The following is a 16,435-nucleotide window of genomic DNA, read 5'->3' as shown; positions in this document are numbered from 1 at the left end:
TTGGGATGTGGTAGAACGGGAGTTTCGCAGCGAAACTGTGCAACTGACAAATCTGCAGAAACTATGTGATGCCACTATGTCAACATGGAGCAGAATCTCAAAGGAATGTTTCCAACATCTTGTGGAATCCATGCCACAAAGAAGGGAGACTGTTTTGAGTGCAAAGGGAGGCCCTAGCCAGTGTTTGCATGGTGTTCCTAAAAAAGTGCTCAGTACACACACACACACACAAAAGAATAAAAAAATACCATAACCCCTCCTGAGCACAGTATCCAGCCTTCCAACCATAGATCGGTGGCCCAGCTGTGCAGCTGACATGGATGCGAATCTGTATGAACACTTATCTCAGAGACAGAGCAACCCCAGTGAGGCCATTGCACACTACCTCTGCTGACTCACTCACACACTTCCTGGAAGAGTCTGTCTGCAGTCTTGCACTGAGCGTTATATTTAACCCTCAGGATGGGCTTTTGTTGACTTTGTGTGTAGTAGAACCACTGGACCTGAGGTACAGGCTCTATGATTGTGACTCATGCTTTTGTTTAGCTGCAGGGTTAATGCAGGGGGGGGGGGGGGGGGGGGGGGGGTGTCAATAGGAAACAATAAATCAAGACTGACTTTCAGGGTAAAACTGATAAAAGGGGAGCAAATTAAGGACATGATTGCTAAGACTACCCTGTCTCTCATCATTGAATTTTATTGACCAAAAAGAGGGCCAAATCAAAGGGACAGACTGCACTGATGACATAATTGATTGGCATTATCTCTTAAAGCTGTACATTGTCCACATGTTAGTAAGTAACAACAGCAAACAGTTACTTAGTGAAGCATTTTGCAGACGTAAGATGTTTTTTTTTTTATTTTATATATCAGTTAACTCGCTTACATTCCTGGCATACTCATGTAGTCAGTTATAGATTTCTCAACAGCAGCAAAATCCAAGGTTAATGGTTAACCTATGAGAAAATGCCAAATGTGTAGACAGGCTGATATGCCGCCTACCACCATTGAATAAATAGATTAAAAAAACCATGTGGTACGTGCGGGGGCACATTGAAGGAAAAGTACAGTTCAAGACTTTCAGGAGTTAAAATTGAGGACAGTTTGCAGCCCCGGACCCAGAACTTACCAGTGTTATACCTTGAATTTAACAACCAGGATGCAAGTGATTCAGCTAAAAATCTTTTCTATTAACAGTTTGTTCACCCTCGTTCACATCTAATCACATACTATTTCTATTTCCCCTTATTTCCAAGGATTGCCACACCTACTAAAGGTATCCTGCTGCTCAGTGAAGCCAGGTGCAGCTGAACCACCTGTTGCCCATCAAACGTCCCTCCCTATGGTGGCACCTTACGTTAGCTTGTTTTCATCCTCTGCCCATCATAACCAAGCAAAGACAGGCGTTAACGCAATGTTATCTTAAAAAACCAACCGTCAAAAAAAGTGGTACTTACTTCCATAGCGTGGCTTCTGTAAAGTTGAGGTTTCTTCATGGTACATCCTGCCTCGTTTCCTCCTCCACCTGTGAACTCGTCTGAACTGGAAATAACTTCAGCCTTCGAGCTAACGTTACAGCCACCAATATGCCGCGCCTCTCAGGAGATACTGTTATGAATGAAATAACTGGTGTAAATAACTGGGGAATTTAAAAATAAAACAACCGAAAATGGCAGACAAGAATCTTCAGAAGTTACATGAAAGCGCCAAATGTCACTTGCGGCAGACAACCCCCATGCTGTGATCTTCTCAGGCTTGACTCCTGAACAGTGCTCCCTGGTCGTATTATCTTGCCCCCGCTACTCTCTGAAATGAAATGATTGACGGGACAGGAGATGGAGATTTAGCACCTTGCACCACCTGCTGGTCAAAAGGTGGCACATGCTGCATTCACTGCCACTGGGGGAAAAGGGTAAATACCATCACCCTACTACAGTACTGGACACGTCACTAAGCTGTAGCTGTGCTTTAACTTCATACTCCTGTTTTACTTTTACTCCTGTTTTTTATTTTACGCTTTTAAAATCTTATGTGTATTTTCTTATTCTGCTTTGTGTTTGCTTTTATATGTTAATTATTTTTTGTGTTATGTAAAAAAAAACTTTGAATTGCCTTGTTTCTGAAAGGTGCCACACAGATCAACCTGGTTTATAGCGCCCAGTGTGACCCCTGTAATAAAATAGTCAGGTATAGATGGGCCATTGGTTTAAACTGTGAATAATTCCACATCTTCTTATGATAAATGTCCATCTAAAATATGTTTTTAGATATATGTCATTTACTCATCTTGAAATCAAGCAGGTTTGAAATAATTCAAGTTATTATGCATAGAAATCTTCTTAATATCAAAGTAAACTTTAAGGTCTTTTTTTTTAACATCTGTCTGTATCAATGAACCCATGCTGTCACAGTAAATTTTATCAGTTACTGTAATAATTTCAATATCTGAGTTCAGCCACTAGGTAGCAGCATTACTTTGACATTGTGATAGAAGGAATCATGAGGGAAAAGTTTGCACTTCATGCCTGTGTGTAATTTCTCCCAAAAAATGTGCATTTGTTATGAATAAAAATGCAAAATTAAGACAGGCAAATCTCTATAGGTAAGTGCAGTAATGTAATATATAATGGAGATTAATTTTCTTCTGAGGTTTGACATATGGGTTGTGAAATAAAAGCACAACATCAGCTGCTAGAGAACATTACTTTTATTGTATATATGTTCAAAAGCAGCACAGTCTGCAATCCCTGCCTTTGCAGTTTCAAACATTACTGATAGAGCTTCATTTGGCAAATATTTCTTCACATATTTTCACACTTATGGACGTCTGAACATACAGCCCAGTCATCTTACGACTGACAGGCCCTTTACAATAATATACACAACTTTATTCTCCACATACATTTGTTTACCTCCATAAAATGGATGAACAGAACTTACAAGAGCGATACATTCACATTTTTCCTCAACAAAAATCTTAATATTGCCATTGTTTTCTGCCAGAAGAGTTTACAGTTGGAACGCAAAGTTGACCACAAAAGAACAGAAGTTTTCTTACATACATGCAAGTTGGTGCGCGCGCGCGCGCGCGCGCACACACACACACACACACACACACACACACAGAGAGAGAGAGAGTAGCAGGTGAACAGGGAGTTAGAGCCAAGGACACACAGAGATGTACAACAGAGATACAGTAGATGGACTTATCGCTTAGACAGAGCAGGAGACACATGAGTCGATCAGGGAGTTTATACACATTTAACCCAGAACTCCACCATAATCAGCTTTGATATGTACATAATATTTACACTCATGCATCCATACGCAGGCCCACACACACATACAGTTTCTCTCTCTTATACACACACATACACACACACACACACACATAAATATGGTACTTATAACCAATACCCCAAATACCTCAGACATAACAAGTAATATAGGCCTAATTTCCCCACAGTATAACACAACAGGTACATCTGCCTCTAATTAAGGTTTTAACCAGAACCAGAACCATACAGATCACTCCTTATTGTTGCTACTGACAGCAGTCAGTGGCACTGGGCAAAAGTCATTGCTTTTGATATCAGTGCATTACTTAGAATCTGTATGTCATACTTTTATTTCAAAAATATTTAAATCACATGGTCAAAAAATATCTGCTGTGCAATAGCAGCACACCTCGTTATGTATTTCCAACTGATTTGTCAAAATATGAGAAAAAGGTTTATGGAAATGGATGCACATATACAGTACCACTTTGGAAGCCTGTTTTTCTTTTCTTTTCTTTTTTTCTTGTTTTTTTTGAGTAGCCTTGAAAGAGCCAACTGCAGTGCGAGGGCAAACTACCTCTATGCTGCAATCACAGATACGACAAATGCAGAGAAAAGCAGGAGAACACAAGCTGTGATAGCCACAGAAAATACAATCCACAAACACAAATTAAACAAGACTGTAAGCAACTGACTTTTTGTGTTTTCATATATACATATATTGACATTTTTCATACACATACATAATACACATATATATATATGAAAAATGTCAAATTTCATACATATATATGAAATTGTCAATATAAATTAAAATTTTTAGAGGTTTTTTTAACACTTTGAAATTAGCGACATGATCTTATATTATCTTTATTATTTTTATCTTATTATCATTATCTTTAGCAGTATGCATTGAGGTTTCAATGTTGAAAGACAGTTTACATAATAATTAGTACAAGGTAGGTATGTTTTCAAGTGTGAGATTATGGCAAAAGTAGATTTTTCACAAAATCACTACAAATGACAGAGCTCAAATTTATCATCTGGTTTTGTATTTGCACAACTTCAACAGTTATGCAAACACAATTTGAAATGAATTTTTCCAAGATGATTTAAGATACAAAGTCAAAAAAGCCAAAAGGTTTCCTTAGGAGACATTTTCGTCATGGGTGGCACAATTTTGCCCTGATTGTATACTTACTTACATTTTTACTTTTATAGTCATGCATGGTAACTTACACCGCTTGATCATGTTTTGGCTCATTGTTACCTTTTGTAACAACTGTTTTCAGGAGAGGCTTATCCCACAGGAATAAAAGTTCTATTAAAATAGGGATGTCTAACAGAAGAGATGAGGTTTAGACCAAAAATGAATTCACACCCTACTAAAATATTGTTTTGGCCACATATTTCACATATATTTACAAAAACACCATAATTATTTTATCTATGCACTTTCTATTCAGTTTCTGTCTGTTCCTTATAACCTTGGGACACTACATGACTATGGGCAGACTGCTCCAGTTAAGGAGAGGCACATTTAAAAAAGGCCATTCAGTATATTTAAAAGGAAGCGGCATGACACGTCATTATCAATGTCACTGCCACAAGCAAGATCCAACACAAAGCTAACGAGAATCAGAAGGACAGCTCATCAGAGAGCCTTTGTACAATAATACACAGGTGGAAGGGGAGCTGGACTAACAATATTTGGATAAAGTGAATAATTCATCATTCCAACTTCCACAATAACACAGCATAAAATAAAATGAACATCCTCGGATTCAACATACAATACAATTATTGGTACAAGAAAATACAGTTTTTCAATATGGCCTTTTTGATTCTTGGCTGGGTAGGTAATGCAAAGGGCTTGGTGTCGTACTATGATCAACTCTGAAAAGGTTGCAGATGTCTGAGCAAATTTCATGTTGAGCAAAATACAGTATTGTGTGTACAGAATGATGTAAGTGCTGAGTGGAAAAAAAGTGTAGGTATATGTGAGTGTCAGTCTATTTTAAGACACATATTTGCACATAAAGTATATCTGGGTTGACTTTCAGCACACAGTCTACAACATGCCCTGTGTATGTGGGTCCTGTGGGCAAGCCAGCTGTCATACAGCTGTGTCGTGTGTCCGCTCTGTCTGATCATCTATTCCCAATGTTGTCAAACAGCAGGTAGACTGTGCTCATTACAGCTTGTTTTTCACTTTTCTCCCCATCTGGCTTGTCTTAATAAGATTGTATCAATATTAAAAGCCTCGAGCTTTAACCATGCAGTGACACCGCGAAAGGTTATAGCTGCAGCTGGAAGGTGCAACCCGTCACTGAACAAAACTCCACCAAAGTCTCAGTGCCAAAACTCTGTGCAAACTCCCAGCTCTGTCATGGGAACTCTCTAGACAGCACACTCACAAAATGATTGAGCTTATTATCGACTTACACAGAAAGTAAAAAGTTTGACTTGTATGATATAAAGTCAAACACACTATGAAAAGGTGGGTTGCTACCCGGATTTACTTAAGGTACATTTGTGAAATGGGATAACAAGTGTTAAAACATTAAAAAACCAAGCAATTTGCATTCCTTACCCAACAATCCCTGGGCATCCTCTCGGATTCACCCAGGTTTTATCCCAGCCAATGAACGCCACGCTGGTGTTACATGAGGACATTTGACTTAGTGTCAGGCAACCGGAGTACAACCAGGCCTCCACCAACAAGCACAGACGAGGCCATGAGGATGGGGATGGCCTTGGTGAGGCTGACGAGAGAACCAAAAATCAGGTTCCCCAGGACTGCAGCCAGCTTACACAGAGCGTTGCAGAACCCAAAGCCTGTTCCTCTGTGGGGAGAGAGAGAATCAGGGACCGAAGGGGGATAAAAAGAGAGGCAAATGAGGAAAGGTTGAATCACCAGCATGTTCTTGATTTATATGTCCATTGTATCTACATGCACACATAAATACCTGAATAAAAGGGTCTAAACAATGATATAAACAAATAATAACTCATCTGTATTATTGCTCACCTCCTGACAGTAGGGAATGACTCAGTAGTGACCACATCCAGGGAGTTCCAGGCAGAGATGCTCAGGCCGTTGTAAAGGCACAACATGAAAATCATCATGGACTCAGTGGTGCCAAACCACAGGAAGAAACAGCTGATGCCTGAGAGCACCATGGAGCCACCTGATGGACAACCAAACACGAAGAGAGTGAAGGAGCAAGAGTTAGTGCAAGTGACATTCATTTGACTGATGTTCGACTAAATTATAGAGGCTTATAGAAATTGCCTCTCATACTCAATGATGGATGCCACATCCAGAGCATGAATCATTTCAGCATCCAACAGTCAATGTGAAAACCAATTACTCAAGTGCATGCGCAAACATCAACCCCGCCCTTATTCCCCCTTGTTCTTACTTAACATGGACAGACGCCCAATTTTGTCCATGAGAAGGGCGGACACAATGTTGCCGGGCAGAACAGCCAAGGTCCCAAGGAAGTTGATGAAGTAGACCCAGTAAGCGCTGTAGTCGTCATCAAATGTCATCTGGCATCCTGTTTTGTTGTGGGTGAATGTGCTGTTGACCACCTCTGTGCCATCTATCAATTTGGAATCATCGATGTCTGCCCAAAAAAAAAAAAAATCACAATTTGGCAACAATAAAAAAAGAGGTGATCACCTGTCAGAACTATGCTGTCTGTGACTTTGAGCAGACTATATTTCTTCTTCACCATGACACAATTTCACCTGATGAATCTGATAATCAGAAATGACTAAATATACCACTCAACTGTCTATTTATGTCCAAATAAAAGTTTAAGGAATCTTTAATCCTGGCGTCTCACCTGTGTTGTAGAAAATTGCATCAATGAAAGTACAGTTACGGAAGGAGGATCCCACTGATGTCACATCATCGAATTGGCAGTTACGAAAGGTAGAGTCAATGAAGGTGACGGACTTCAGCTTCATATTAATGAATCTGAAGAAACAGTTACATTTCAGCTTTTAATATTCTATCACTTGTTACAGTGCAGAATTTCATTTAACTGCAGTGCATTTCAGAACCTAAATCTCCCTGTTTGTATTATACAAATATGTTCACGTTTAATTGTAAGTACTCTATTAATAAGGTTATAAACTACACAATTATCCATAGGATTTTCCCTCCCCTAATCCTGTTGGTAACTTGACCTACCGGTCATTAATGAAGAGGCCGTTTCTGTGTATCTGGTTCTCCAGGGTGAAGTTGAAGGTGAAGTCTTCTATGCGTTCATTGTTGTGTATCATCACTTTGGAGGCATACTCATCAGCCTGAAGGTGTTTGATGACATCAGGGAACCAGACAGACAGGCCATAATACCTGAAACCACAATGATAGAGTGATAATATAATCAGCTGATTAATCCAACAGCCAAAAAAAATAGTCATAGGCACATACTTAAAGGTGTAGACAGACACAGGTGGAGAACCAGACAGACATGGTAGAACACCAGGGGAAACCTGTGGTTGCTGTTTGATTTTACAGTGTTTTCAGGCTGTTTCTTTTTCTTTCCTTTTTTTTTTATCTCTGTCTGCTTTCCTCTCTGCTCCCACTGAGACACCAATGGACCAGTATTGATCCACAGACTGTGATTGATTTTGAGACCATGCAACTTCTGCACAGCAGAGAGATCAAGATGACAAAAGTGCAATATGGTCACAAGCCCGAACTGCAGACTGCTATTATCTGACCAAAGAAATGAAACCTGTCTGATTTTTCTGTGACATTTGTGACATCAGAAAGAAGCTCACCCGAATGAGAGCGTGAACCACACTATAGCCAGGCGCGTCATGTTTTCTCGCATAGGGTAGTTGAAGCACTTCACAAGATTCATATAGATCTAAAGAGAGACAAGAGACTTATTACACTTCATGTTTTCGCAAGACAAATCTGGGGCTGTGGAAAAATATGAGTTCCAAAAGATAAAAAGTGGCTGACAAAAAAAGCCTTCAAGTGAAATTCAATCAAAAAAAATAAATAATTACCCCTTGTGTTTCAGCCTTTATCCTAAAGAAAACCTTGGAAACTGGGTTGCCAGATTCTGATTCCATTTCAACCAGTTCATCCAGCTGTTTAGGGATCTTGATCCTGTTTACCTGCAAAATGAATTATGGGAAATTGTATAACAAAAATATTAACAGTATATTGCAATCAGTATAATCTATATTCAGACGATGTTCATTTCTTGACATAGCAGTGATAATGCAGCGTCATGATTTTTCACTTATTTCTGTGAAAGCACAACTATACATGATAACTAATGAAAATCAAATCAGAATCAAAAGGGTGAACATAAACAGCGTGTGCTACAGTACATGATCAATTCAAGAAACGTGTTGACTAAGAGGCTTTCCCAAAGTGCAGCTCACGCAGCACATAAGCCTGAATGACACAAAACAGCTTTCAGAACCTTCATAATTCAGATGTGATCCTGCACAGTGAAAGCGTTAAAACCTGTCCCAGTGGTGGCAGAATATAAGCCTCTTTGCTTCCTTAAGCGTCAAGGAAACCCAGCCAAAGACAGAAACAAACACTCACAGTGAAGACTTTCTCCGGTTGCCCACGCGCTCTCATGTTGGTGTCATGGATCTGTTTGAGGATCATCCAGGCTTCATCATGCTTCCCCACCTGACAGCAGGGAAAGTGAGGTGAGAGAGAGAGAGATAAATTCATGGGATCAGCAACAGTCTCACTTAGTCAGGGACATCAACAGTCTCACAGCCACAATCGTGTACACTGTACTTAAATACGCGCCTTTGATTTCTCCAAGATGGACCAAAATGATGAGAGTCACGACAACAGTGACTCACTTAACTTCAAAGGGTAATTATCCTGCAGCAACAAACCTACTGTCACGGATCTCTCAGCTTCTATTTTGCAGATGCATATAAGGCCTGTTTTGGGATGAGTCACATAGTTTCTGGTCTGATCTGTTAGGAAATGTCCAAATGCTCTCAATTTGCCTGATGCGTCTTTCTAGATATGGTCAGTGAAAATGAATAAGCACGGACAGTCGGCGACAATGACACAGCACCATGATGCAGCATTCTCGAAGATACAGCTGTATCTTCAAAACAAAATCTGTTTACCTCGAGGTAGAATCTGGGGCTTTCGGGCATGAAGGTAAGTGCCACCACAGCACACACACAGGGCAGTGCACAGACGACCACAAACACCCTCCAACTGTGAAATTGGTACGCCGAGCCCATACTGAAGCTCCAACCTGCAAACGGTGGCACACAACAGCAGTGACAATCACGTCAGATGAAGACGGATGACTTGGCAGAACAGGAAATGAATGCTTTCAAATGTCCAGTGAGGTTAATAAACCAAACCTGGTATGGTTAAAATTGTTCATTTGAGACCAATAATCCACAAATGTAAGCTGATGGACAGGAATGCCATCATGATTAACGGCTCACCATATCACACTACATCGACATAAAGAGTAGACAAAATAATGTAAACACTAAAAGCAGCAATATTGTATTTTGTTTTGGTTCTTTTGGACACTTGGGGGCAGTGGAACCAGCTGTAAATACAACTCTTATCGCTGGATAACGTTTTTGTGGTGAACTAATTTATACACCCAGCAGATACAGAGAAACAATAGCATTAATTTTGTAGTGCTATTTCTGGCCAACTGACAATGTTGAGTCCAATATTTACTCTACTACTTTTTTAGAGTTGTTTTTGTCCCCACCACCTGCTGAGGGAAGTATCTGCATCTTAACCTGCTTAATGCTCCACTATGTTCACCAGCTAGATGCTAACGTTGATGCTGCGGTGAGAGTGAACCAAAACAGTAGAGCTAACGGCCATAAAAGCAGAATGATGAGATATAACATGCTATAAAGCTGAGTAGAGCTGAGTAGGAGCTGCAGAGTCTGGTGGTAATAATGATGATAATTCTCTGTGGGTTTGTCACTACAAGTGACTCATCCCACATATAAGTGGTTATGTGGTCCACTGTTATTTTTTATAGCTGCTACCCATAAAGTTCTCTGATGGCAGCCACTATTTCTAGCAAACCAATACAATCAACTACAAGAGGCTGAAAGCTGTGATATACTATATATACAAGCAACATGTTTCACATTACACATAATCAAACTACATCATTTGATTATGTCAAAAAATATGGATTTGTGCTTTTGTTGCTTTAACGAAAATAGACCACCAGTGCAAACATTGCAGCAACAGTTGACAACATTATGGTGCATACTAAAATACTGGATATAGTATAATATACTGTATGTCTGCCATATTAATTTTGAATGGTTTATTTATTTATTTTTTTGTAGCTTATCTGTGTTTGGCACATTGTCATGAGTTGTCGGGATTTAAAAGATGTTTTGGCATCTTCAGAGCTCTAGTTGTTGTCTCATGTTAATCTGAAAGCTCACAAATCAAAGTGCTGTGATTTTTACACACAAATGCTGCTAATTGACATTTAACATACTATGGCACTTCTTTTTTACCTAGAAGTGCTTGTATAATTCACTGATGAATTATGCACTCAGCAAGTGGCTGTTTAGCCAATCTTCAACTCACAGGGGCATAATAAAGTAAATATGATCACTTAATAAGTCTTGAAACGATGCTTTGAAGAAGCAGTGCCTAAATAATATTCGACTAGTGTATAATGTGGCAGTGTACATCCTTATCAGAGGAGGGACTGGGCCACTTGATCTGAGAGGCTGATTCTAAAAGTTATGCGTGAATCTCATACTGCGAACACAAAGGGGCTGCAAATAAAAGATGGCATTTAAACACCAGCGCTGCACGGCCCGAGCAGAGTGAAGTGTAAGCTCGGAGATGAATGGCTCTGCAGGGGGAGCTGAGAGAAGTGCACAGGGACGGGTTAATTGAATGTGTAGGAAAGGAATTGAGTGTTTTCTGCTAAGTTAAATCTTGTTGCACCTGATCTCAGCCCACAGGCACTCTCCCAGACTCATTAATCATTGTAACACACACACACACGCATGCACAGACATACACTCGCACAAAAGGGGGAGATGCACACATGCTCACACATACACACACACACACACAAAAAAGAGAAAAAAAAGCAAAGAAATTAATAACAGGAATTACCATATGCAGATGACACCGACACCACTAACATAATGCCATAATGCCATATTACCACCTGGACAAATATACAAGTAAATACACAAACATACATACAAAACTATGCATCATACATTTTCCTTTTCCTTTTGAAAAATGACATTTATTCTCAAAGCATTTTCTAAACCGTTCAATTGGAGAAAAGAGAACAGATTTTTTTTTTTTTTTTTTTTGCAAGAAAACATCCTAGAGTTAGAAATAATCAAAGGCTTGAAATTGGTGCCAAGTTGCAGAAACACACAAACAACCTTATTCATGGTTCTTTCTTTCTCTGTCATACAAGGTACAATCTTCAAAACAAAATTGTCACTAAAGTGACGGAAGATGTTCAACTGCAGACCTTAAAAAGCGCAAGGCTGACTCTAAGATTACATTCAGAGTAATGCTGTAATTTAAATTTAAATATGTGGAGGTATGTTTTGTCTCTCCAAGTATTTGATGCAATGCCTTTTTATGTACAAAAGTTTATTGCATATTGTGTGTGTAAAAGTTAGAGAAAGGTATGGCTGTGATGTAACTGAAGTGGAACTAAAGTACATACGCAGTAATGCCAGGACCAGCCAGGATGAAATCACAAATGTACAACGTACTCTACATGTAGGTCTGCATTTGTGCTCTCATTGACTTTATTTTTTTTGAATTTTTGGGAGGAAGCACAGAAAGGGGTTGCCGTGTCAGTCGTGACCTCCCACGTCTCTCGACAGATCGTGCCTCATGGAGATGCTGCTCCAAAGGGAATAGCACCATTATTCATCAACAGGCGTAGGAGAGGAGTCAGAGAGTAGGGGGGAGGGGGGGGGGTTTAACACTATTGGTTATGCCAGATAAACGCTGCTTGGTATTAATCTCACAGCATATTAAAATCCGGCTTTGATAGCAATGCATATCAACTGCTAAAAACAACTATTTTCAAAGGAGGGTGGGCGTCTGTTATAAGTGATATAATATATGCAACAGAGATCAGAGAGATGAAAATGTCTCAGTAGAAAGGAGAACGGAAACGAAAATGATTAACGTAAAGCAAAAGGAAATAATTATAATATTTAATTAATATTAATAATATTTTAATGTACAGAAGACAATACAGTGTGCAAGAAGAACAGAATACATTTAATGTTTTCCTTGGCCAGTTTAAAGTTCAGCTTTTGTGCTAAGTAACAACATAGACAACGTACATTGGAAGTGAGTCTATGACTGGGTTTCACTCTCATAGTGTCTTTTGTTGGACAGCAGGAGTAATGACTTTCGTAGACGATGTCTCGCCTGTGTGTATTCCTGCTTTCTGTGTGTGTGTGTGTGTGTGTGTGTGTGTGTACGTCTGGAGTGACTCAGAGTGATAGAGAGAAATGAAGAGCGAACGAGACAGCAAGAGACAGAGTAACAGAGAAAGGGAAGGAGTTGTTCAGCAGTGATTGCCTTTTCTACAGATATGTAGCGTGGCTTCCTGCCCCACAGGGTTAGTGTTTCACCCATGTCACTGGAAATCTCATTACAGGGATTATGTACATAATTGACTAAGTCTATGGATGACTGAGTCAGCAGTGCTACACTACTCCCAGGCCTAGATAGATAGATAGATAGATAGATAGATAGATAGATGCCTTTCAAAGATAATAAGTTACAAGTAGAGAAGATACAAGTAATTGTCAATGATGTGGAGTCCACCGGGGATGTTTAAACTTTAATCTATAGATCTGAGCAGTGTCTAATGATGGAGCTCCACTGGTGGGCTTGCTTGGCAGCAAGTAAACCCCTCAAACTCTCCCATCAGCGTGATGAGGATCTGTGCCAGGCGGACCTGCTTCAGGACTCCAGCTGTGAGTCTGGCAGGGGGGCTTTTGGGAGACATTAGAAGTCAGCAAGTGGAGAAGATAAATGAGAGCTCTAATGGTGTATTAAACACCCAAACCGAGGCACTTGTATCATAGCCCGTCGCTGATGTCATTCTAAGACGTAAAGGTATCTGTGCAGGAGGCGTTTTCGCCCCCATCGTAGCGCTGTTGGTTGAAGCCACTGCAGCACTTTAGGGAAAACATAAAAAACCAATGGTGAGCGCTGGAGTATGTATGCAAGACACGTAGTTCCCTTTTAGAGAAAGAGAGGCAGAGTGGTATTGAGTGTCTGAGAGAATAAGAGCAAAGTGAGGCCACAACCATCCCTTCAGTACGATATCAGCAGATCTGACAGCAGCGTTTCTTCATGAGGACTCATTCTGGTTTCAGAGGGTTTTGGGAGTCCTTCACCAGTGTGCTTCTGCAGATCCATGTGAGCAGATCTAAAGCACTGTCTGCATTTGTGCATGTGTGTATGCATCTCCTTGAGTTAGGTGTAAGCCATTAATCAGAAACTCCATGATTAGATATGCAGTGTGTGTTCTCATGTGCCTTTCTGTGTGTGTGTGTGTGTGTGTGTGTGTGTGTGTGTGTGTGTTAACTTGAATGACCTCTTACAGTGTCAGATGTTATTGCCTTCAATTTCCCTTGAAGAAGACCTGTATGTGGCTGCAGCCCAGTAAAACATCATCCACGCCACTTACAGCAACACACACACACACGCACGCACGCACGCACGCACGCACGCACGCACACACACACACACACACACACACACACACACACACACACACACACACACACACACACACACTGTCACTCTCTCCCTGACGTCACAGGTTGGCTAAAGCATGGTCTGGCCATAAATCACCTCTAGCTGTAGCTTTGTCCCATTAGAGCAAGGAGAAAAACCTAATTATGCTTGATCAAGAAGAACACTCTGCAGAGACAGAGAATGGAGAGAGAGGAGAGGTAATAAAAGGAAGGACAGAGTTAGGCAGAGAGACGGAGAGAGTACAAAACAGGAGAAGAGAGGAGGCTGTAAAAGGAAGGGACAGTAGGTTGGGGGGAAAAAAGCATGAAGTAGGAAAAGAGTAGAGGAAGAAAGCTCATTCCCTACTTTTTGTTTCTTTTCTTGATGAGTCCAGCTGATACCTAACGCAGTGTTGTCATAAATCACCCTAACCCTTTCAGCATGTATCTGCACCGTGGGATCCATGCATACGTTAATCTCTTAACCTCTGCCTCTCCCAGTCTGCAGCCACTTAAAGCTATTAAGTGATTGATTCTCGTGGCAGGGAAAACTGGCACTTCTACCCACAGCCACAGGGAAGCCTTGCAGTTTTGTAACCTGTAGTAAGGAGCTTAGCATGAAGTCACGTTGCCAAGCATCTCATCAATATTGTTACATATAATCCTGGCAAGGCTTTCACAAGACAATAACTTTAAGCATTTCTTTCTTTACTATAAAGCAAAATCCCAAGCACAGTGCCATTTCCAGATGGGTGTATGTGTAATACAACATTTTCTAGCTGGTAAACTCACCATAGTGTGGTATGATGGCCCAGGCCATAGCAGATGCATAGATTTCTCCAATCATCCAGAACATACACAACCAGCTGAGGTGTTCTCCTCTCTTCTCCCTGGACAACACCTCTGCAAAGAAGGAGAAAACGATGGGCACAGCGCCTCCTATCCTGCAAGAACCAGAGAGAATGGGAAAGTGAGTGGGAGTAAGGCAGGTGGAGCCACAAACACGGCAGAAACTGAACTTAATGAATCCTTAAGGTTTACTTGTTTCACATACAGTAGTTGCATTTATGATTGCTTTTACATGCTTTGCCTTCATCCCTCAGTTTGTGGCCTTATTTTTTGGATTGTTTTCCATTAAAAATAGGATTAATTGAAAGGTCATTGCACAGAATAATAAAGGAGACAAAGTAAGCAAAAAACAAGCACAGCTAAGCAGATTTTTTTTGTTTTTGCCAAAACATAATACAAAAAAATCCTGTAGTGCCAGTTCCTCATGGCACAGGTTGAATTGGCAGTTTAGAAAGCCTTTTCAATTACTCTGAAGGACTCTGAGGAGAATGATGGAGCCGCAATTACTAAATTAGCTCTTAAAGGAACAGTTACCCTGCCAAAGAAGAGGACACAATAAATCACAGTGTACACCATGTTCCTATGTCGCAAGAGGATGACACACCATCTATCCTTTGCACACACTCTGGTTATTTTAAGAGATTCTAAGATTTCTAGACGTTTTCCTTATGCAGTGAGGATGCCACTGCCGCTGGCTTTAACATTGTCTGTTAATAGTTCTTACTGCTCTGCATCCTAAAAGCATAGCACAATAACATTAATTTAGCTGGAAAGGAAAGTTAACAGATGGATGTATAGTAAACGTTCTATGATGAGGAGTCAGAATCTTAGAAACTTTCTGTATAGAGCAGTGAGAGAGAAAAACAAGCTCTAAGTAATCAGTAAAGGAAATTGCTTTGAGCTTTTTTTCAACAACTCTGACAATTATTCAGTTGAAGTCAACGAAGGGAGTAGTAATTAGGAGGGACAGAGCACGTCTCTGTCCCTCCTTATTACTACAGGAAAACACTCTTCAAATAGATTTTGCCTCATAGACATGAATTCTTTACTGTGACTGATGTAGCCCTGGTGCATACATTTAGATAGTGTGACCATCCTGCTGCCAGAGAGGATTTTGAGGTGTACCATTTGACTGAACTTTCACAGATCATCTAAACCGACGGTTTGCCATCCTCGTTCGGCCCCAGAATGACCTCCGCTGTATCAGACTCACCCGAAGCCTGCGACGAGACGGCAAAGGAGGAACAAGCCGTATCCCTGGACAAAAGATGACAGGAAGGCGAAGAAGCCATTCGTGGACATGCAAATGAGGAGGCACTGTCTGCGGCCCACTTTGTCAGACATCCCTCCCCAGAAGAGCGCCCCCACCATCATCCCCAAGTAAACAACACTGCCTGGAAAGAGAAGGAGGAGAGAGGAGGATTTTTTGTTTGCCTCAATATACAGTGCATCACCTCACATTTCTATATTCCTGCATGTGCATATGTTTGACTGAGTTTGTACACTTTGGTCTCGAGGTTAATAAAGGTGATTTTGGTGCC

At 40.6% G+C, this 16,435-nt stretch overlaps 2 protein-coding genes across 4 annotated transcripts in view; both read right to left on the bottom strand.

Annotated features, from left to right (window-relative positions):
- Nucleotides 1–1,815, bottom strand: part of iqgap2 (IQ motif containing GTPase activating protein 2) — a 35,239-nt gene extending 33,424 nt beyond the window's left edge. For 2 of the 3 annotated variants that reach the window (XM_023413534.2, XM_023413532.2), the window contains exon 1: nucleotides 1,458–1,795. In XM_023413534.2, the coding sequence (XP_023269302.1) occupies nucleotides 1,458–1,503 (46 nt within the window). In that variant the 5' untranslated portion in view covers nucleotides 1,504–1,795. Of the gene's footprint in view, nucleotides 1–1,457 lie in introns of all 3 variants that reach the window. The other variant, XM_087175902.1, reaches the window with a different exon arrangement.
- An 874-nt stretch (nucleotides 1,816–2,689) lies between these two features.
- The window catches only part of sv2ca (synaptic vesicle glycoprotein 2Ca), a 29,769-nt gene continuing 16,023 nt past the window's right edge, over nucleotides 2,690–16,435 (bottom strand). Inside the window, exons 3-13 of the mRNA XM_023413446.2 lie at nucleotides 16,108–16,288; nucleotides 14,838–14,989; nucleotides 9,417–9,550; nucleotides 8,866–8,955; nucleotides 8,313–8,423; nucleotides 8,079–8,167; nucleotides 7,483–7,647; nucleotides 7,133–7,266; nucleotides 6,704–6,910; nucleotides 6,310–6,469; nucleotides 2,690–6,124 (exon numbers count right to left, since the gene is read on the bottom strand). Of these exons, the coding sequence (XP_023269214.1) occupies nucleotides 5,941–6,124; nucleotides 6,310–6,469; nucleotides 6,704–6,910; nucleotides 7,133–7,266; nucleotides 7,483–7,647; nucleotides 8,079–8,167; nucleotides 8,313–8,423; nucleotides 8,866–8,955; nucleotides 9,417–9,550; nucleotides 14,838–14,989; nucleotides 16,108–16,288 (1,607 nt within the window). The 3' untranslated portion in view covers nucleotides 2,690–5,940. The remainder of the gene's footprint in view (nucleotides 6,125–6,309; nucleotides 6,470–6,703; nucleotides 6,911–7,132; nucleotides 7,267–7,482; nucleotides 7,648–8,078; nucleotides 8,168–8,312; nucleotides 8,424–8,865; nucleotides 8,956–9,416; nucleotides 9,551–14,837; nucleotides 14,990–16,107; nucleotides 16,289–16,435) is intronic.

Source organism: Seriola lalandi, unplaced genomic scaffold (assembly GCF_002814215.2).
Source record: "Seriola lalandi dorsalis isolate HSWRI2012SDOR001 ecotype SW California unplaced genomic scaffold, Sedor1 jcf7180002054517, whole genome shotgun sequence".
Classification (NCBI taxonomy): domain Eukaryota; kingdom Metazoa; phylum Chordata; class Actinopteri; order Carangiformes; family Carangidae; genus Seriola; species Seriola lalandi.
The sequence above is the reverse complement of the archived record's forward strand: the minus strand, read 5'-3'. Positions and strand labels throughout refer to the sequence as shown.